This window comes from Citrus clementina, unplaced genomic scaffold, assembly GCF_000493195.1.
Source record: "Citrus clementina cultivar Clemenules unplaced genomic scaffold, Citrus_clementina_v1.0 scaffold_2, whole genome shotgun sequence".
NCBI classification, from domain to species: domain Eukaryota; kingdom Viridiplantae; phylum Streptophyta; class Magnoliopsida; order Sapindales; family Rutaceae; genus Citrus; species Citrus x clementina.
The window spans coordinates 26741493-26764553 of NW_006262688.1; the positions used below are offsets into that span (position 1 = coordinate 26741493).

Genomic DNA, 23061 nt, shown 5'->3' on the forward strand with positions numbered 1-23061 from the left:
TTGTACAAGGGATAATCAAATTTATGATCATATCTCCTGAAGTAATGAATATTGATATTGAATAAATAAAGATACTTTCATTATTGGTTATTGATTTTTATGACCTATAAAAATGTATTGCAATTCGGAGTAATAAAAAAATAGTTTAAAACTAAAAGTCGACATTATTGTTAAATTGCGGTGTTGAATTTACCTATTAGAGAAAAATATCCTTTCAATATTTAATTTAGGAAGAAAAATTAATGTTTAATATATTTTCTTCTTTCTTGATTGCATTGATTTTTTTATTTTTTTTATTTTACAAAATATTGTTGAATTTGAATTGCGTTTACTGTGTTTAAAGCATTAATTAAAGATAAATAAATTGTGGCTTAGTAGAATTGGATCAATGTAATACAAATTTACAAAATTTTCAATTTTAATATAAAAGTTAATTTTCACAGTTCATGGGATAATCATAAAATAAATAAACAAATTTTGGTATAGTAATAAATATGAAATGGTATGGTATAAAGTGTTGCTACTATAGTAATAAATGTTCATAACCATATTAGTCAAAATAAACTCTTAAAAATTATTTTAGTTAAGTCTTGAAAATTTAAGAACTTATTTTATAAATTAAAAATTATATCCATACTTAAAAACGAAAAAGAAGGATACTCATTATTAAAAAAAAATTGTTAACAAATCTCATGGGGCAAGATAGTAATAATAATAATTTTAGTAAGAGTAAAAAAAATAATAATAGTGATAATAATACAAGTATAATATATTAATATTTATAATTAATAGCATAAATTTTTGGTTGAAGTAATAAGAAATTAAGAAAAATAATTTGAAAAGAAAACAGTGGTAAAAATTTAATTTGAATTAAAAAAATCTTAATTCTTGATTTATTTTAGTTTAAAGATAAATAAATAAAATTAATTGAATTATAAAATGGGCATAACATTTATAAAGTTCAAAAGTTAAGTATAAATAATTTCAAGTTCAAGAAATCTCCTGAAGTCAATTGATCCCAAAAAAAGAAAAAAGAAATTCAACACAAATAGATTAAGAAAGTTTTAAGTTTTGTTAGCTTAAATATGTTTTATAACTTATGCCATCATAATTTTTAAAAATAAATTTTTGGAGAAGCATAGCAATTGCATGCGCTCTTACATGTTATTTTTTATTTACTGTCGAAGTTTTGAAAAATTAAAGAAATTATTTTAAAAAGTAAAGAGAGAGATGAAAATAAATGCATTAATTTATTTTAACAATAACTAAAAATAACCAACTAAAATGATAAAATGAGAATAAATATGTATAGAGACTAAAAGCTCAAGTATATATACAATCAAGTTCAAGAGATCTCATGATATATATAAAAGGGAATTAGGTTAAGGACCAAAATATTGGAAAAGATTAAGGGTTACAATAAATGTTTTTCAGTATTATATGGTAAGTTTGATATTTTATAAAATAGTAAGGGTTCAAACATAATTCAACTTATTAAAATTATTGTTTCCGGTAATACAAGTAATTTTGATATTTAACATAAATAACTGAAATCTCACCAAATTAATTGGAATATTGAACGCAAAATTAGTGAAATAATAGTTGAAACATATAAAAGTAAATATGAGAAAATATAACCCAAATTAGGAACCTACTTAACCAAAAATAAAATTACGAAAAATAAATTCGGTACTTAACCCAAATAATTGGAAATTGTCCAAGTTAATGAGAATATTCAACACAAAACTAGAGGAATAATTAGATGAAATATTTGAACCAATACGTGAAACAATCTAACGAAAATTAGGAACTTATCCAACGGAAAATGAAAATTACTTGGAATCTAACCCAAAATATTGGTATTGAATGAACTTAGTAGGAATACCTAACATAAAACTAGTGGACTAATAATTTGAAACATATGAACCTAAATATGAAAAAGCTTAAGCAAATTTGGGAACTAATTTAACCAAAAAAAATTATTTCGGTATTTAATCCAAATAAATGAAATCTTACCAAGTTAATTGGAATATTGAACACAAAACTAGTGAAATTATAATTGAAACACATAACCCCACAAGGGAGAAAATATAACCAAAATTAGGGACTTATTTAACCAAAAATAAAATTACGAAAAATAAATTCGGTACTTAACCCAAATAATTGGAATCTGTTCAAGTTAATGGGAATATTCAACACAAAACTAGAGGAATAATTAGATGAAACATTTGAACCAATAAGCGAGAAAATCTAACGAAAATTAGGAACTCATCCAACGGGAAATGAAAATTACTTGGAATCTAACCAAAAATATTGGTATTGATCGAACTTAGTAGGAATACCTAACACAAAATTAGTGGACTAATAATTTGAAACATGTGAACCTAAATATTAAAAAGCTTAACCAAAATTAGGAACTAATTTAACAAAAAAAATTATTTCGGTATTTAACCCAAATAAATGAAATCTTACCAAGTTAATTGGAATATTGAACACAAAACTAATGAAATTATAATTGAAACATATAACCCCACAAGGGAGAAAATATAACCAAAATTAGGGACTTATTTAACCAAAAATAAAATTAAGAAAAATAAATTCGGTACTTAACCCAAATAATTGGAATCTGTCCAAGTTAATGGGAATATTCAACGCAAAACTAGAGGAGTAATTAGATGAAACATTTGAACCAATAAGCGAGAAAATCTAACGAAAATTAGGAACTCATCTAACGGGAAATAAAAATTACTTAGAATCTAACCCAAAATATTGGTATTGAACGAACTTAGTAGGAATATCTAAGACAAAACTAGTGGACTAATAATTTGAAACATGTGAACCTAAATATGAAAAAGCTTAACTAAAATTGGGAACTAGTTTAACAAAAAAAAATTATTTCGGTATTTAACCCAAATAAATGAAATCTTACCAAGCGAATTGGAATATTGAACGTAAAATTTGTGAAATAATAGTTGAAACATATAAACCAAAAAGGGAGAAAGTATAACCAAATTTAAGAACTTATTTAACGAGAAATGAATTTACTTGGAATCTAACCTAAAAAATTTGTATTTAACGAATTTAGTAGGAATATTATACATAAAACTAGTGGATTGAGAAGTGGAAACAAATAAACCAATTATTGAGAAAGTTTAACGAAAATTAGGGACATGTGAAATTAATTTGAAACGTCCACCTAATATATTGATATTTAACCAAAAAAATTGGAACATGATTATTTTACTCTTTTTTTAACTTTTTTAACTTTTTTTTAAAATTAAAAATATTTTTCTCACTCAAATCTTTTTAATATTAATTGTTTATAATTTCCTTATTTTTTTCACATTAAAAATAAATTTTTTAAAAATTATTAGATGAATAACCAGTAAAATACCGGTTGTTCAAGTTTTTTTTTCACTGTTGAAGCAGCTGTATTACATACAGCGCGGTACTATATGATGACTCCGCGTAAAGATATATCAAATGTGTAAAACTGAACTCTCATCAAACAAAACAAGAAGAAAGACAGGTTTTGATCGTCTGTACCAAAAAGTTTCCCGACATGACTAGAATACCCTTATGTTCTGCGCGGCTTAGCGCTATCATTTTGAGGGTAATTTGGTAGATTCCAAAGGACCAAGGGACCAATTCGAAAGAATTGATTAACTATACTTTCATTTATGAAATTAAAAAAGTAATCTGGCCAGGGATGCAATTGTATTTTTACACCACATGAGAAATGAGAAAACGGGACGCAGACCTAACACACGCCTTATTTTAGGCGCGGGCAAAGTCTCTAGTCAGCCAGTCCACCGACTCGTACGTTGACCGGCCATTTTCTTTCAGTCTTACTTTTTGAGGATTTTGATTTACGAGTTTTGAATGAATCAAAATCAAATCACCGTCCGTGTTTCTCTTATATTTATTTAAACAGACGCGTACGGTATGACTATCAATTCCATTCCTTTCTAAGACACAGAACAATATAACTTTCTTTGCATCGATCAAACTTCGCCAAATACGTCCTTTGATTGTTCAAGAATTAAATCTTGCACGGAATAACAATGATTCGTTCATGGAGAAGACTAAGAGCCGGCCGGCATGCCAGGAAGGAGCAGCCGGCCCGTAGAGAAACCGGCGCCAGCTTGATAGAAAAAGATCCGGTGACGACGACCCCACGAAATGGGATTACGTATGATCGAGTGAATATTCTGATTGAGAATGAGAGAATAATTCCGGTGTGTTCGGTTGAGGTTTTGGAAATCAATTCTAAGATTAAGACGGCTTGTGAAACACAGGATCAAGTTGGGTGCAAAGATTTGGTGGCAAAGATCAAGGAGTGGGCCAAGGAGAGTGAGAGCAACAAGAGTTGCATTGTGGATAACGCAGCTGTAAGTGTTTTGGCAGCGGCGTTTGAATCATTTTCGAAAACATGTTTGGTTGAAAACGTTTCCGTTTTGGAGGAAATATTGTCAACTTTGATTTTGTTGTTTCCTCTTGAGGGCGAGGCTCTGACTCATTTGGGATCAGCTTCGTCTATGGGTTGCATGATTTGGTTCTTGAATAGCGGAGATTTGTCGAGGAGAAGAAACGCCGTGTTATTGTTGACAGAGCTCGTTTCTTCTGATTCTGATCAAAGAAAAGTAAACGTGTTATCGGAGAATGAAGGTGCCATTGAAGCATTATTTAAGCTGATAGAAGAGCCCATCAGCCCTACTGCCACTAAAGCTGCTTTGGTCGTCATCTATCATACGATCGCATCATCAGCTTCAGTAAATGAGAAGCTAATACAAAAATTTGTCGACATGGGGTTGGTTTCATTGCTGCTGGAAATGCTTGTTGATGCACAAAGAAGCGTATGCGAGAAGGCGTTGAGTGTTCTTGATGGAATTTGCAGCACTGATTGTGGGAGAGAAAATGCCAACGATAAACCTTTAACAATGCCGGTTGTAGTGAAGAAAATACTGCGTGTTTCGGAGTTGGCAACAGAGTTGTCGGTCTCGATTCTTTGGAAGCTATGCATGAATGAAAAGAGAGAAGAGAAAACTGCTTTTGTTGAAGCGCTTCAAGTGGGTGCTTTCCAGAAGCTATTAGTGCTTTTGCAGGTTGGTTGCGCCGAGAGGACAAAGGAGAAGGCGAGTGAGGTGTTGAAGCTGATGAATCTTCATAGAGATAGATTGGAGTGCGTTGATGGTTGGACAAAAGGCTTGTAAAACTTTTGATTCATTTCATAGGTTTATTTTTTTATTAAATATGTTTATAAGTTAATTACTTCTTTTTTTTCGGCTTTTATGTCACAAAAGTGCTTTATAAGGGGTAGTTTGGCAATATTGTAACTTTTAAAATAATTAGTGTTAGTTGTACGGTAAAAATAATCAGTTGTGAAAAGAATTAGTTTAAGTGTGTAGTAAAATTTATTTTCAGAAATACTGTAAGTTTTTTAAACAGTTATGGATATTTAGTAAATTTTACTGTTAAAATATTGAGAGAAAATAAATGATTAAAATGTACGTAATGTATGATAAAATTTACTTATACACATAACATTTTTAATAATTTTTTGACATGGAAAAGAAACATATGTAAACACATAACACATAAAATATTTATTAAGTGTTTTGGGCAACCGTGACAATGAAGACTTGGTGTTTTGTTTCCCTAGTGATTGTGCTCACTGAGGGGATATAGGTCCAGCGAGGTCGAGAGCCTAGGGTTGTATTTTGGAATAATAAAGAGCCGATATATAATACATGCATATTATATGCATTATCGTTTATAAATGGTTAAGTATTTGTGTTGCATGTAATTATTTCTAGCTATTCGATGTCATGTTCGTTCCAACACAAGCATATTTATATGCATATTTAAATGCTTGAGTAAAATTCCTCAATTGATTCTATGGATTTCAAGGAGCCGAAAGTGCCTTTCTAATTGTATCTTGTATTTTTTTTTACTAATAAATTGTGATTAGGAGTCCTTCAACTTGAATTTCTAATTTTTGATATTGAGATATCATAATTTTTATCCTGCAACTAATTAAGATCATAAATTTCAATTATAAATAAACCCAATGAAATTGCTAATGTAGTCAAAGTAAAAGTACATGTTTATGAGTATATTGTCTACTTCTAAAACTGCGTAGAAGCAAACAATTGCATGGAAACATAACCTTAAAATTCTACATAAATTATCAGACATTAATCTTATATAATAATTAAAATAAATATTCTAGGCTATTGGAATAAATGAAATTAAATGTTTATTATTTGTGTTAAACTTTTAAGCCCAAAAGTTAAGTAAAATCATCCTCGCTCATCAGATATAGATATATATATATATATATATATATATATATATATTTTCCAGTAGCTGTTTCTGATTTTATTCTTCTTAAAAAGTTGTGAACTAAATGCAAGCAAACTGGTCAGAATTGTCAGACTGATAAACAAAATAAGGTATTAAAATCTGAACAATCGAATAAAATCGTATAAACGATTAGTTAGGATATATATAAGACCGAGTCAACGTAATCTCTAATACTACAGAATTTGTTAGCCTGTTTTCCATTTTGTTTTAAGCTTATGAAGCAGGTTTCGTTATCAGATATTGTATATATCAAAATTGTTACAGTAAATAAATAAATTCCTATCAAAATTGGTAGGTAGGAAAATTGGTTAAATTAACAAAGAATTCATTTTTTTAAAAGAAATATTTATAAATGTATAGGTTTACATTGTTCAGTTTGACTTAGATTGGACAAAACTTTAGCCATTGATGTACCTTGGACGACAACCCTTCTAGTTTTTAATTGTAACAATAAAACTCAATTTTTTTGTTCAAAAGATCTTAATGTTTATTTGAGATTGCTTTTGAGAGATTTAAAAGTTATTTTAAAAAATTAAAAGTTAATTTTAATATTTAATAAATTTTTTAAAATTACTTTTAATCAAATCACATAAGTTTTGAAAGTAGAAAAAATAAGATAACTTTTCAAAATTTGATTATAAAAATCAATTTTATATTTAATATAATTATGTATATATCCTCACATATCTCACATATATTACAAAATTTTGAGAATTAATTTTATATTATATTCTTTCTCTACCATATATTTGAATACAAATATAAAATAGCAGTCACTAAAAGCACGGTTGTTTAAAAAGTCAAGATTAGCATACACACTAACTATTCTAAGTTTGTATTAATTTCCTCTGCGAATTAACATTCCCTGTATGCATATATGCCCTTTCCTTAAATTCTTTATCGTATGTATATCCATGATTATATAAACTTGCACACGTATATCCATTGGATATACATACATACATACATACATATATATGTATGTATGTATGTATGTATGTGTATGTATTTGTATATATGAAACAAATTTGTGAAGTGTGAATTACGTTCGATTGCCTGGCCAATTTTAGATGCTTTGCAGCGTCTGTTTATTATTTACATATATTGGTATCTAGAATTTTTTTTCAACACCTTATTTTCCAAATCTTAACAGTCTAATATGAGCGCCTCAATTAGAAATTAATGGGTTTTTTTTTTTTTTTTAATCTCTTGTGTTTCTTCCATTTCAACTGGCCCTACATATTTTCTTTCAAATTCATGTTAAAAGATTCTTCTATATAGATTTTAAATCACGCTCAAAGCACTACGATTATTTTAATTAACATTGATCTATTCTGTAATAATTAATCTGTTTAACGAATTAAAATAGTTGTATTCTAGGATATAAGTCAGAAACTATTGTTCATTGAAATTATTGATTCTATGATTAAATTACAACCTGTGGACAAAAATATGATCTCAGGGATTGTCATTTTGTATATGCATCTCGATCAATTCATCTAGAAACAAAATAAATGGGATGTGTCAGAGTGAAATGAATTGGCTTAATTAGTCCAATAAATTTGTGACAGTAAATTCAACTCATCTGATGTTTATGTATTAAATCAGCAAAAAAATGCACGGCCTTGCTTTCTTTTGTAACCCACAGTCGGAACGCGTTGAACAGTTGGGTTTTACCCAGAGTCCAGTTGATCATTTGCATTAACAGACGGGGTGCGCGTTTGGGCCGCGTAATAAGAATATACAAATGTGAAACTAATGAACTCAGCAACATATTCGGTCAAGTAAAACTGAAAAAAAGAAAAGGAAAAAAAAAATGCGATAATAACATTTAGATACATGATTTAGGATCAGGCTACGGTGTAACTGTGGTACCGTGCCACAGTTGCATCCAGCCGTTAGATGCACTTGGATTAGTGGAGTCTAATGGCATCCAACGGCTTAATGCAACTGTGACACAGTACCATAGTTGCACCACAGATTTCTCCCGTAATTTATTGTGTGTTTTCAATTAAGGATATAGTTTATTAATTTGTATTAAGTAAGTCCACAAGTTTAACCAACTTGACTAAAATAAGTTTGGTTAGAAGAAATGATAGGAAAGTAGAGCAATGGAAAGGAAAGAGAAAAAGAAGAAATGAGTGAAAATGAACATCAATCTTATTTTTATTATTTGATTGGACAAAAAATTTATCTTTCCCTTATTATTTCTTTCCTCTCTCCTCTTTTTTTTTGTGTCTTCATACCAAACTTGGGGCTATTTGGTAGATTGGAAAGAGAAAGGGAAGAAATTAATAAAGGAGGAAAATATAACTCAAATCACATGGCTGACTGACTGTGCTGTTACCATTATTCGAAAGAGTAAGCCAGGCCAAGTCAGCCAGACCGCCGACTCGTACGTTGACGAGCTATTTTTCTTTCGTTCCAACTGTGTCAAAGCTTTGATTTGATTTATTCTAAAAATAATAAAAGCACACACATATATACCCAACACTTCGTCTTACCGTTTGAAACATTCAACGGTCAAACATTCAAATCCCTCGTTACACAACATTGATCTAAAACATCTTCGTATTATGTTCAAATCTGAAGATTGTATTTATTATTATTTTTTTTCCAAGTTTTGAATGTTGAACCGACCGCGTGTCGCTTGTATATAAAACCGATCAATTCTCCTTCCATTCCTTCCTTAACACATACAACACAACAAAACTTAAAACTTCCTTCACATCAAAATTTTCAAAAAGCGCAATTAACAATTAGCTGCTTGCATACTGCTGGCTTGCTTATTTTGTTCAAGGATATATTATAGTTGTACGCAATATATAACAATGATTTTGTCATGGAAAAGACTAAGAGGCGGCCGGGGCCGGCGTGCCGGCAAGAAGCAGCCGGGGGTAGAAAGCGGGGGAGAGATGGAGTTGACGACGCCGAACCACTTCCGGTGCCCGATATCTCTCGACTTGATGAAAGATCCGGTGACTTTATCCACTGGGATTACGTATGATCGAGAGAATATCGAGAAGTGGATTCATGAGGATGGAAACATCACCTGCCCCGTTACAAACCGAGTCCTGACGAGTTTTGAACCCATTCCGAATCACACAATCCGTCGGATGATACAAGATTGGTGTGTCGAGAACCGGTCTTACGGCATCGAGAGAATCCCGACGCCCAGAATTCCTGTGAGTTCGGTTGAGGTTTTCGAGATCAATTGTAATATCACGACGGCTTGCAAAAGTGAAGATCAAGCTGGGTGCAGAGATTTGGTGGCAAAGATCAAGAAATGGACCAAGGAGAGTGACCGGAACAAGAGGTGCATTGTGGACAACGGAGCTGTAAGTGTTTTGGCGGAAGCATTTGAAACATTTTCGAAAATGTGTTTGGATGAAAATGTTTCTGTTTTGGAGGAAATACTGTCGACTTTGACGTTGCTGTTTCCTCTTGCGGGGGAAGGGTTGACTTACTTGGGATCGGCTTCGTCCATGCGTTGCATGGTCTGGTTCTTGAAGAGCGGAGATTTGTCAAGGAGGAGAAACGCCGTGTTGGTGTTGAGAGAGATCGTTTCTTCGGATCATAGAAAAGTTAACGTGTTGTTGGATATTGAAGGAGCCATTGAACCGCTATTTAAGCTGATCAAAGAGCCCATTTGCCCCACTGCTACTAAAGCTTCGTTGGTCGTCGTCTATCGTACGATCACATCAGCTTCTGCGACTGAGAAACCAATACAAAAGTTTGTCGACATGGGGTTGGTGTCATTGCTGCTAGAAATGCTTGTCGATGCTCAACGAAGCCTATGCGAGAAGGCGTTGAGTGTTCTCGACGGACTTTGCAGCAGTGATTATGGGAGAGGAGATGCCTACAATAATTCTTTAATATTCCCGGTTATTGTGAAGAAAATACTGCGAGTTTCAGATTTGGCGACGGAGTTCGCAGTCTCCATTCTGTGGAAGCTATGCAAGAATGAAGAAAGAGAAGAGAAAACTGCTTTTGCCGAAGCGCTTCAAGTGGGTGCTTTTCAGAAACTGTTGTTGCTTTTGCAAGTTGGTTGTGCTGACAAGACGAAGGAGCATGTGTCTGAGTTGCTGAAGCTGTTGAATCCTCATAGAGCTAGATTGGAATGCATTGATTCCATGGATTTCAAGGACCTGAAAAGGCCGTTTTGATTCAAGATTACCAATTTCAAGCGGATTTAGAGATTTTTTTTTTTTTCCATCAACATTTATACAGTTCAATATTGTACAAAAAAAATATAGATCAAACATATAAAGCACAGTTCATACAAATTCCATACATGTTCTATTCTTATCGCTTGATTGAAAAACGAAAAATAGATTGAAGTTATAGATATCTGGTGTTTCGAATTTGAATGTTCTTGATTTTGAGTTTTGTTGATGTTGCATGAAGTGGAGATGAATAAAAGTGTCCTGTAATATCGTGTATCATTTAATTTCCTAATATGTTCTAAGGGTAAAATCTTCAATGTAAATTTCTAGCTTAAAAAGTATATTTGTGATTGAAATGTTATAGCTTTTAGGTCTTTTAGAAAAATATTACTAGCTACAACATTACTATGTGTGGTTGAAAGAAATCGAAGCTGATACAATAATATTAATACAATTATTAAAGAATCTACCGAGTAGAATTTCAAATTATAAGTTAAATAACAGGCGAAATCTACCCAACACTTATATATATACTTACTAAATCATCACATATAGAAATTTACGTAGGACTAGTTTAGTAATGTTGTAACTTTGAAAAAAATTAATGCTCATTTTACTGTAAAAATAATATATGAAAAGATTCAATTAAATGTTTAGTAATTATTTCTTTTAAAGTGATGTGAATTTTTTGAAAGTAATCGTATGTGTTCGGTATAAATGATTAAAACTGATTTATTATTTTTATTTTTATTTTATTATCTTAATATAATTGGTAATAGTAATAATCTTTTTAATTTAATAATTTTATTTTTTTGATGAATAAGAATAATTTTAAATTTTTATAAAATAAGTGAAGATATATATGAAATTAGATTAAGGATAAAATAAATTCTCAAAAAATTAGAGTGACAAAAAATAATATTTTGAAAAAAATTACCAATCCCGAAGAAGGGGCCCTAAATAGGGAAGGTAGTATGGTGGTTTGTCCTGATCAAATTACAAATTGTACAAGTAGCAGAATAACAAAATTATATCTGAAGCAGATGGATTCAACGTGGAATCAAAGGTTGATTATTCGTGTTATTAATTTCAACTCTAAAATTAAAGTAAATTGATCGTCACCCATGAAATATTTTTGGGTTATTTAAATATATAACCATACACACACATTAGCTGACTCTGATTTTGTTCTTTGAAATAATTTTTTGTGCTGAATGCAAACAGGTCAGAGTTGTCATGCTGATAACAATCAAAACAAGATCTTAAATCGGGAAAAATCAAATAAAATGGTATAAATTATGGGTCTTCGATAGTTTAAAATATACTACCGAGTCAACATGATCTCTAGAATCACATCAATCATTTTCTTTATTTCCTTTTTGCTCTCCTCCCTTGGATGATGTACGGATCTTGTTTGCTAATGCCTGTTCTCCATTTGAAGCTTTAAGCAAAGTGCTGTAGTCAGATAAAGAAGGTCAATAATTGAATCAGTTCATCTCATGCATTGCGGGGATCTTTGAATATATTCAATTAAGCTTCAGTCTTCGGGTCTTGTCTTAATAAAATATAACAACCGGATATGACTGTCAAATGCAGGTTGGCAAATACTGGCGGCCATAATTTAAAGTATACGCAATAAAATATTACACACTTTTTTTTTTTGGATTTATTTTAGAGTCTTTTTGGTGCGAATATATTGGGAGTTGTGGTTTTAAATAGTAAATTGTTTGGTAAATATTCTATAAATGTAGTTTATAAGTTAAAGTGATTTTATTTAATAGTTTTCGATGAAAATTTTATAAAAAATTAATATAATAAAATTATGATATTTTTTGGTTGAAATTATTATTTAAAATTCATGTCTAGTAAACACAATTACTTTGATTTTATAGCTAGAAATTTTATTTTATTGTAGCTTAAATAACAAAAAAAAGTTAAAAAAAGGACACTAATTACTACAATTCTATAAGTTCCTGACAAATACGTTTTTATTTGCATATTAAAGAGTAATGCTATACATTCTAATTTTTTATCCAAAGAATTTAACCTCAAATAATATTTGTAAGAGATTATTAACTATTTAACAAAAGAGACACATCACATACCATAATATTTTAGGATAAAATCTATCGTTACTATATTTTAACTATTTAATGGATGACACATCGGATACCATTCTGAGTTGTTCAAATACATAATTGATGGAGGCAAAATTTACGCCGCTGATCATTCAACTCTTAATTCGGCTTGCTCATTTTCATGCATAAAGCGGTCAATGTAACCTAGAATTGACCATAGAATTTTGAAATGTGAAAAGATACGGGAAGAGCTGTCTTCAGTGTAAAAGGAAAATACCAAATATTACCTACAACTTCTGCTGACCATTCTAGCTTCTTTTACTCTACTACCAAACAGTTTTTTGGGTTTCCAAATTTGAATAGTGAATGAAAAAAGTAAACGTACAAAATTTTTATACGATTGAATCACCATTTTTAACTCAATTAATGAAACATTATATGGCTGTACGCACCATATGATTATAGGTAAGATTGCTAAAACATAATTATATATGCTTGGGGTTAGTGAAGCATAGATATATTATTATTTCCAAATATTAATACACTTAAAAAAAGAAAAAAAACGAAAAACAAAAAAGCTAGATGTGATCATACCATTACCAGCAGAAAAAACAAACATTTATGCTATACGGTCAAGATCCGGCGGCTACCCGGGCCCTTTTAATAAATCGAAGCGAAATATTGACCAAATGTTTGCACCGAAAATTTTGGTCGCATGAATTCCCACAATTTTGCAAGCCATTCGGTTGTCATATTTTATTCAAATAAAAGTATGACTTAAAAAAAAAATACAATTATAAAGACGAATGAAGCCACCGAGCCAAAGACAATTTCCATGCGATTAGCAAAGGTCGTACATGTTTATTATGGTTTATTTTACGAATTAAAGTGCTTATTTTTAGGTTAAAAATCCTTTTCAAAAATTTTGGTTGTTTTTAATTGTATTTTGGGTAGAGTTTTTAAGATTAAATAAGATATTTTGATTTCAGTAGTAAAAACTCAAAATTTTAACTTTCATGAGCAGAGGTTGTAGAGTTTTTTTTTAAAATTAAATTATCTAAAATAACGTTTATTTATTTATAACATAACTTTAATATACTTATCCATTATATTAATTTTCTTATCCATTATATTAATTTTATAATAATTAATAAAAGCCCTCATAGATTATTAAATAATTAAAAAACATTTGATAGAAAATCTACTTATATAAATTGTAGTAATAAAAATTTTACTTTGACAAGTTGTATTTGAAAAATTGTATACCAAACGAAACCTTAGATATTTTATACAAATGTCCATCAAGATATCTCAACTCTTATGGTGTGTTTACTTTTTAGATTGAGGGGTTATAAACCGAAATTAGAATAATTGATTGTATTTACTTTGTAAAATAGAGGCGGGAATCAATATCGGAATCATGAGGATAGAATAGAGAATGAGAGATTGATTCTTAGGGGTTGGGAATCAGTCTCTCATTCCCAGGAATACTAAATTTACCCCATCTCATTTTAAAAATTCTAAAATTACCCGACATTAAATTAAAATATAAATAAAAATAGCAACCATTTGTTTTGCTCCATAGCAGCCAGCTTCTAGCCCCCATCGCTGTCATTATTGTTGGTCACGTAGTTGTCGTCGCTAGTCTTCATCATCGTTGATCGTCATCATCTACTTCATCGCTCATCTTCACCACAAACTTCACCGTCCGTCTTCACAATGTTGATGACGATATCGACATTGTTGATGATGATGCCGCTATCGATTTTGATTTGTTATTGCCGTTAATGATGATTATTATTATTTTGATTATTATTATTGTTATTTTTTAAATGGACGATGATGACAATGATGATGATGATTATTATTATTATTATTATTATTATTATTATTATTATTTACTATAACAATATTAAATTAATTAATATATTAACAATAATAATTATTATTATTAATTTTTGAATGATAATAATCACAATAATTAAAATACAAAATAATAATTATGACAAAAAGTAATTAAGGACTTTATGATAATTTGAAACAATTTAACTTAGTCTGATTATGATTCCTACAGTTCAAGTAAACAACTTATTCTAATTCTAGTTCCTCATTCCGAATCCAGTCCATTTTGATTCTCTTTTAATAAAGGCACCATTAATAACAACCTTCGGGGTGTGTTTACTTCCTAAATTAGGAAATAAAAATAATTAACAACATTTACTTCACAAAAAAAAAAAGGAATCGAAATCAAAATCAAATGGGGCCCACAAATTTGGGAATCATACACATTGATTTCATTCCCAAATTGAAATCAAACTCCGACTTTTGTAATTATCCATTTGAACCCCATTGAATTTTCAGAATCTTCAAATTGCCCTCAATCAAATTCTGTCATTTTTTGTACTTTGGTCCCTGTAGAATTTATGAAAATACCCAAAAGGTTTGTATTATCTGCAAATAGCTCTTTTATTATTTATTATTAGTAATATAATAACAACAACCACAACAATAATAACAATAACAATAATAATATTAATGATGACATTAATGATGTTATTATTATTGTTATTAATTTTATTATTTTAATTATTATTATTAGTGTCATTAATTTCGTTATTATAATCATCATCATAAAAAATTTATTAATTTTATTATTATTATTATTGTAGTAGTTGTTGATAATTTTTTTATTATTAAAATTTATTAATTTTTATGTTTTAATTAATATTATATCATTATTATTATTGTTGTTGTTGTTGTTGCTGTTGTTGTTCTTATAATTTATACAAATAATACTACAAACAAAAACTAACGAAGGCCATTTTTAATATCTTGCAACAATCCATTTCAATTCCAAGATAAATTAAATACAATAATTAAAATTCAGTTCATTCTAATTTCAATTTCTACTCAACCAAACAACTAATTCTAATTCCAATTCATATTTACACCTCCTTTATTAATTTGTAAGGTAATATTCTCTATACTAACGTGGGGATTCTGAGAAATGTAATGGGTGTATCTAGACTAAATCATCTTCTGCAGCAATGTTCAATAGTAATGCCTAAGTTTGCAGCACATTATAGCCCAATATCCTGAATCCGGCCCATTAACAACATTATTTAAGACATCAGGTTCTTTAAAGTTATGCATATTCTTAAACAGAGACAGAGTGTACTCATTTACATCAAATAGATCCCTCTCTCTCAACTATCTACTCTTTATAGTATATACCACACAACGTATTGTGATCATGCATATGATATTGAATTTTTTTCAAATACTCGAGTGTGCGTATGTCTTTGGAAGAGGTTCTGCTTTGCCTAGCACTCTTTTCTTTTTTTTCTTTTAATCAAAATTCTCTAATTCATAAAAAAAAAAAAGATCTTTGCAAAAGGAATTACTGAAACCCTAACCCTGCCTTACCTACCCTCCTCTGTGACCATCTCTCTCTAGGGTTTCTACATAGTTCCATTGAATAGATCGACGAAAATGTCACTCCCTCAAATACAATGTAAATATATGACTAAGCTGGCAAAACAGGTTATGCAAAGCTAGAACTTAAAGAAATCTTAATTAATTTGAAATTTATAATATTTAGGAATACTTTAAGTAATTTGTATTCTAATTTAATTCGATTACTTATTTAGAGTTTTATTATTTTAGAAATTGCTTAATTGAGTTGTATTCCTAATTTATGTATGAGTCTTATTAAATAAGCGTCTATTGTAACTTTTAGAAGCATGCCTTTGTTATTGATTATTTCTTGGAATAAACTCTAAATTTGAGTTCATTAATATTTTCAGTTTTCAAAGCTCTATGTGAGTTTTTGAGTTTAGTTAATTCTCGACATTTTGCAAAATCAACGAGTCTCAACTTCCTAAGTTCATGGTATTATTTCAAGTCAACGTGAATTTAGTTCGTACTTTTATTATGCTATTCTTTAGAATTAATAGAATAATATAATATTAAATTTTTGCTGCATTAACGGGTCACCAAGTCGTGTTTGTGTCATTTCAAATTTAAATCAACCCAAACACAATCCATTTAATGATCGTGTTATTGAGACTCTAACCTAACACAGAAAGTAAACAAGTTAGCCAATAACCCATTTAATATCCATATATTTAATAGAATTTAAACCTAACATTTGTGTATTGATAAAATCATTTTTGGGTGCAGGCGCGCTCATTTTTTTTATTCAGACATGCTATTAAATTGTGTTGTTTAATAGCGTGTTTACATAAGAAAAAAAAATTGAGGGCACCTGACACAACTCAAAAGTGTTGATTAGTACTAAGTATAAGAGTGTTTATTTATAATATTACTCGATGAGTCTAGGGTTGAACCACAAGAAATCTAAAAATCTAGTAGTCAATTATTAAATAAAATTAATTTGTAAAAAAAATAATTCATTCAAAAAATGCTAAAGTTACGAGATCCACACTTGGTATTTTAATTATGGTCATAATTTTCTCTCTTAATTATATTTTTACTAATTTAATTATTATTAGACTTAATTATTAATTAACCATTGATGGATATATATAGGGATAAAGTACATAATGTGCCACAACCATATAGGTGTATCAATATTATGTCTAAAAACCATATGGATCTAAATTGGATCTAGATTTACATATTAAAATAAAAAATATAATTGGTGAAAAATATAACTTGTAAATATATAATTAAAATAATAAACTATAAACTTATTTGAGAAGATAATTAACTTCATAATTTAAATCTTTGAGCTTTACATTTTACCTTAGTTTAGAAAATTAGTCACTCATTTTCACAAATAAAACACTCATTTTGACAAATAAAATACTCATTTTATTAAACAAACTTTTAAAAATATTAAAAGAAAATTAAATACAAAAGAAAAGAAAAGAAAAGAAAATGTTTTCTAAACATCTGTCTTCCGTTCCTCCTCTCTAATTATTTCCTCTTCGTCCCTTATTCTTCACATTTTCATCCCTTTTTATAAGCAAACAGCAATCTCTTCTCTTCTTATTTAGGTATATATATGTATATATATGAAGCTATATGTATGTATGTATGTATGTATATATAAGGTATGAATGTATATATGATTTATTGATATCATAATATATATATATATATATATCTACTAGAATATTACACATTTACACTATTGAAACTTTAATTATATATGTGTGAATAATATTATATATTACTATTAAAAATATATATGACCACAATTACATATATATTAATTATATATGTGTGAATAACCGGTGTTTGGGGGATGTACTTCGACGAGACTAGCCGTGATGAGCAGATGTCTGGTAGCAGGGTTCCGCGAACAGGTATATCTTGTAAGAGTCTGGTAGCAGGGGAACAGGAGCAGGAATGTTCTGCTCGTCCACGAATATGCCATCCACGAGGCCGGATTCCTGTTAGAAGCATAAAGTCATTCCTGCTAAGGGTTGAGGCGAGGAGACCTGGTCAACGACAGTTGGCGAGACGTGCTCTCCAACCCGAGAATCAAGGCATGAAGGCCATGTAACCACCCACGATTACAGAAGCGGAGCATCCACTTTCGAGAGGTGGGAAGATAACGGGCGAGAGTGGAGGGAAAGTCTGAATTCAGGAGAGGCCTATAAAAAGGTAGCCAACAAAGGTAAAAGGGTTAGAATTTTTGACATTGAAACTAAGATAAAGAGAACATTGAATAATCGGTACCAAAAAGAAGCCATAAGATTAGTGGCTAACGTTCCCAGGAATGAAAAACCTTCATTTTTAACTTGAGCGTCAGAGGGTTTACACAGGGAAAACAACCGGCGTGCTCTGACCTGTTTCTGTGTACACAGGAACCTCTAGAAAAGAAGCATTACGATGAGAGATCCTGGTCGTGGTAAAGTTGGTTGAGGAGAGATCTTGGTCGTGATCAAAAGGGTAACCAGAATCTCGCATCAACATTTTGGCGCCGTCTGTGGGGAGCTAATCAAAAAGCTTCTGTTGACAGAAAGAATAAGAGTAAAGCAAGTGAAGAGGCAATGGATGTAGGAGGAAGTAGTGCGCAAGGAGGTGATATGAGGCTTAACGATTCCGTGACGTTGAGGGAGATAGCCAATGAAGCACGGGAAAAAGCCATGTATGACCGGATGGAACGAATGGAAAAGCAGATGGAGACCCTAACAACTATCCTACATGAGCTGCAGAGTGAACGAAGAGGAATCCATGAGGAAGTGGTAAGAAGTGGCGGAATGGCACCCGAGCACGATGATATGATGAGAAGTCGGACCACCAGAGGATTTGGTGGTGAATATGGTAATTCATCTCTACGGGGAGAAATCGATAGAGGAGGAAACCAATCCCCAGGAAGGCAGATCCTTGATAATGATGACGGGATGATGAATGCAGAAGAGAGAGAGCTCACGGAACACCTGCATGATGTAGAGCAAGAGCGGGATCAAGTTGTAGCACGTGATCCTGGTCGTGCAGTACAGCTGGAGGAAGAAGTGTGCAGATTTGCGCAGATAATTGATGACATGCAAGGAAGGAGTAGAGCACCCGGTTGGAGGATAATGCTGGACGGAGAATCTCCGCTCTCAGCACAGATCATGAGGGCAGTCATTCCGAGGGACTTTCGCCTCCTAGACCTCAGATATGCGGGGTGAACTAATCTGTTGGTACACATAAAGCGCTTTAACGACATAACTGAGGTGCAAGGATTATCCCAAGCTCAAAGATGCAGGGTGTTCCCACTGTCACTAGAGGGGCGAGCACGCGAGTGGTACCGCAAACTCCCTCGAGGGAGCGTCAAATCCTTCGAGTAGATGTGCCAAGAATTTACAGAGCAGTTTCGTGGGGCAATAGCACCAGAAGATGACATGATGGAGTTGAAAAACATGAAGCAGAGGGAACAAAAAACCCTTCGGGAATTCATCAAGAGGTTTTATCGTGCTGTTCTCGACTTGGGAGCTTTCAACCATCCTCAGGCATTAAGGGGATTAAAAGAAGAGTTGAAGATAGGAAGGTTGTGGTACAACTTGAGGAGCCAAGTTATTCAGACGTTTGCAGCCGTTTACGAGCAGGCTAAGAGGGACATAGAGATTGAGGATGAAAAGGCAGCACGGATCAAGACAGACCAGCTAGAAGGATTGGGAAGGAAAGAGAAGAGAGCATTATCAGGAAATGGACCGATCAAGAGAAAGGACCACCATGCCTCAGGTAGTGGTACAAGAGGTCGGGTAACCGCTTACCAGCCTCATCAGAGGCCACTACAATATCAGCACAGCAAGGCGCAACCTCCTCGCTCACCAACTAGGGATCTTTGGAGAAGGCATGACTCGGCATATGGTCATCTTCACCCACACCCCCATGGTAGTAGAGGGAGCAGACCAGAAGCGCTGCCACCGCCTCCAACTCAGAACGGCACAAACAGGGAAAGGGCAGTGCACATGATCTACCAGAACCAGGACTATGGGTGGTATACTTCCTTGAAGATGCCCTGGACGAGGTGTACGAGACCATAAAGGACCGGGGATTACTGTACCACCCAACCCCAATAACAAAGCTACCCAGCAGAAGGGATAGGGGACGCTATTGCAAGTTCCATGGCACTCATGGCCATACCACAACAGAATGTAGAGACCTCAAGACCCAGGTTGAAGATTTGGTGAGAAATCGATACCTGGACGAGTTTATAGATGAGTTTTTTCCAATGGTGGCCTCGACATGTGAAGGGGAGCAGAGTAACAGGAACTTGAGCCACGAGCAACTTATAGTAAGAGTGATTGCTGGGGGTCCAACGTTGGCCGGAGATTCCAACAGATCGAGGAAGAATTATACTAGATATGCCATGACTAGTAAAGAGGTATTCTTCAATACCCCAGCAGCCAAACGAGTAAGATTCAGGCAAGTGCCAATCATGTGGACAGATGAGGATGAAAAATGGATTCTATACCCACACGAGGATGCCTTAGTCATCAAGGTCACCGCTATTAGCAGAAGTTTGACCGGATACTGGTTGACATAGGAAGCTCAGTTGATGTGTTGTTTAAGTCAACTCTGGAGGAGATGGGAATAACATATTTGAGGTTGGAGCACACCAATACCACCTTGAAGGGATTTGGGGGAGGAAAGCTGGTTCCTCTGGGCGTGGTCAAGCTGCCTATCACGATTGGTAGCTCCCCGACAGAAAAGACTATGATACTGAATTTCGTGGTGGTCGATGAGGAGGGTCCTTACCAGATGATCCTAGGTCGGTAATTTCTGAGGATGAGTAAAGCAGTGTTGTCCAACCATTATCTAACTCTCAAGCACCAGGTGAATGGGGTAGTTGGAGTGGTACGAGGAGACCAGAGAATCGCACGAAATTGTTACTCTTCTGTAACATCCCTTAATACCCGAGTAGGAGCCAAGAATGGCAGACATGAACCTGTAGAGGAGCTGGAGACAGTAAGCCTGGGACAAGAGGATCCGGGAAAAACGATCCGAATTGGGTCGAGGCTTAAAGAAGAGCAGAAGCAGGAGTTGGTGCAATGCCTGCGAGCTCATGCAGATGTGTTCGCTTGGACACATGAAGACATGCCAGGGATCGACCCTGAGGTCGCATGTCATAAGCTGGCAATAAAGAAAAGTGCTCGAGCAGTAAGACAGAAAATGAGGTGCTTCAACCAGGAGAGGTATGAGGCTATAAACGGCGAAGTGGAGAAGCTCTTGAAAACAGGGTTCATTCAGGAAGTCAATTATCCTGAGTGGATATCGAATGTGATGCTAGTAAAAAAGGCTAATGACAAGTGGAGGATGTGTGTGGATTTCACGGACCTCAACAAGACGTGCCCGAAAGACAGCTTTCCCTTACCAAAGATCGACCAGCTTGTAGACTCAACAGCTGGACATGGCCTGCTCAGCTTCATGGACGCATTCTCGGGATACAACCAAATCCCCATGTTCGAGCAGGATGAGGAGAGAACGGCATTTATTACTAACCAGGGTCTGTTCTGTTACAGGGTAATACCGTTCGGTCTTAAAAATGCGGGGGCCACGTACCAGAGGCTAGTTAACAAAATCTTTAAGTCACTGATTGGGAGAACGATGGAGGTGTATGTTGATGACATGATAACCAAGTCAAAAATCCCAAAGGAACATGTCGAGCATCTCGATGAGACATTCGGACTTTTGAGGAAGTACAAGATGAAGCTCAACCCGGAAAAGTGTGCTTTTGGGGTCCAGTCAGGGAAATTCCTCGGGTTCATGGTGAGTCATCGAGGGATCGAGGCCAATCCCGAGAAGATCTAGGCGATCGTACAGATGAGGTCTCCTCGTAACCTGAAAGAGACGCAGAGCCTTACAAGGAGGTTGGCGGCGTTAAGCCGATTCATATCCAAGGCTACAGATAAGTGTCAGCCATTCTTTCAAGTGATAAGAAGAGGAAAGAAAACAGAATGGACCCCAGAATGCGAAGAAGCCTTCAAGACCTTGAAGCAATACTTGCAGCAAGAACCTCTGTTGTCCACACTAAGGGATAGGGATAGGTTGTTCTTATATTTGGCGGTATCAGATTATGCCACAAGTTTTGTTCTAGTGAAAGGGGAAGAAAGGGTTCAGTATCCGGTATACTACACCAGTAAGGCCTTGCTCGACGCCGAGACCAGATACCCACCGTTGGAGAAATGGGCACTCGCCCTTGTGGTTGCTGCTCGAAAGCTGAGGCCGTGCTTTCAAGTATTCCCCGTCTCGGTAATAACAAACCAGCCACTGCAACAAACTCTACACAAGCCGGATGCTTCTGGTCGGCTCGTGAAGTGGGCTATAGAGTTGAGCGAGTTCGACATAGATTACAAACCCCGAGCAATAATAAAGGCCCAAGCAGTGGCCGATTTCGTAGCAGAATTAACAGAGCCCGAAGTTGGTTTTGACCCGCCGGATGCTGCAACGGTCAACAATGAAGATCGGGTATGGCAGATGTTAGTGGGTGGATCCTCAGGGGAGCAGGGGTCTGGAGCGGGGATTGTTTTAGAAAGCCTAGAAGGGGAGGAAATCTCTTATGCTGTAAAGTTAGAGTTCACAGCCGCAAATAATCAGGCAGAATATGAAGCTTTGATAGCAGGTTTGGAATTGGCTAAGGCAATGAAAACAGATAGGGTGAAAATCAGAACTGATTCTCAGCTGGTTGCAAATCATGTCAGTGAAAGATTTCAACCGAGAGATGGGAAGATGGAACAGTATTTGAAGAAAGTTAAGCAGATGATGGGGAAGTTCGAAACGATTGAGGTGATACAAATCCCAAGGGAGCAGAATAGTAGAGCAGATATTCTGGCCAGGATGGCAGCTGTAACAGACCCGAAAATGCCTAAGTCGGTCCCTTTGGAGGTGAAAACCAGCCCTAGCATCGAGTAAAATTTGGAGGTGATGCAGATAGAACAAAAATGCTCGTGGATGGATTCGATAATTTCGTACATTAGAGACAGGGTATT

At 33.5% G+C, this 23061-nt stretch overlaps 3 protein-coding genes across 3 annotated transcripts; all 3 read left to right on the forward strand.

Moving 5' to 3' along the window:
* The first annotated feature begins 3907 nt into the window (after positions 1–3907).
* On the forward strand, positions 3908–5382 carry LOC18052085 (U-box domain-containing protein 21). Its single transcript, XM_006448053.2, has one exon. It carries the CDS (start codon positions 4065–4067, stop codon positions 5211–5213), a length of 1149 nt encoding a protein of 382 aa, XP_006448116.1. The 5' UTR covers positions 3908–4064; the 3' UTR covers positions 5214–5382.
* A 3687-nt stretch (positions 5383–9069) lies between these two features.
* LOC18052086 (U-box domain-containing protein 21) lies at positions 9070–10712 on the forward strand. The gene has a single exon (XM_006448054.2). It carries the CDS (start codon positions 9198–9200, stop codon positions 10530–10532), a length of 1335 nt encoding a protein of 444 aa, XP_006448117.1. The 5' UTR covers positions 9070–9197; the 3' UTR covers positions 10533–10712.
* Positions 10713–19416: 8704 nt separating this feature from the next.
* LOC112101019 lies at positions 19417–20618 on the forward strand. Its single transcript, XM_024190915.1, has 2 exons — positions 19417–19830; positions 19971–20618. The coding sequence occupies exons 1-2, from the start codon at positions 19417–19419 to the stop codon at positions 20616–20618; spliced, it is 1062 nt and encodes a 353-aa protein (XP_024046683.1).
* Positions 20619–23061: the final 2443 nt, after the last annotated feature.

Coding starts and splice junctions, on each gene's coding strand:
- LOC112101019 (XM_024190915.1), top strand. CDS start 19,417: ATGTGCCAAGAATTTACAGAGCAGTTTCGTGGGGCAATAGCACCAGAA. Junction 19,831..19,970: donor GTAGTGGTACAAGAGGTCGG/GTAACCGCTTAC, acceptor CCATGGTAGTAG/AGGGAGCAGACCAGAAGCGC.
- LOC18052085 (XM_006448053.2), top strand. CDS start 4,065: ATGATTCGTTCATGGAGAAGACTAAGAGCCGGCCGGCATGCCAGGAAG.
- LOC18052086 (XM_006448054.2), top strand. CDS start 9,198: ATGATTTTGTCATGGAAAAGACTAAGAGGCGGCCGGGGCCGGCGTGCC.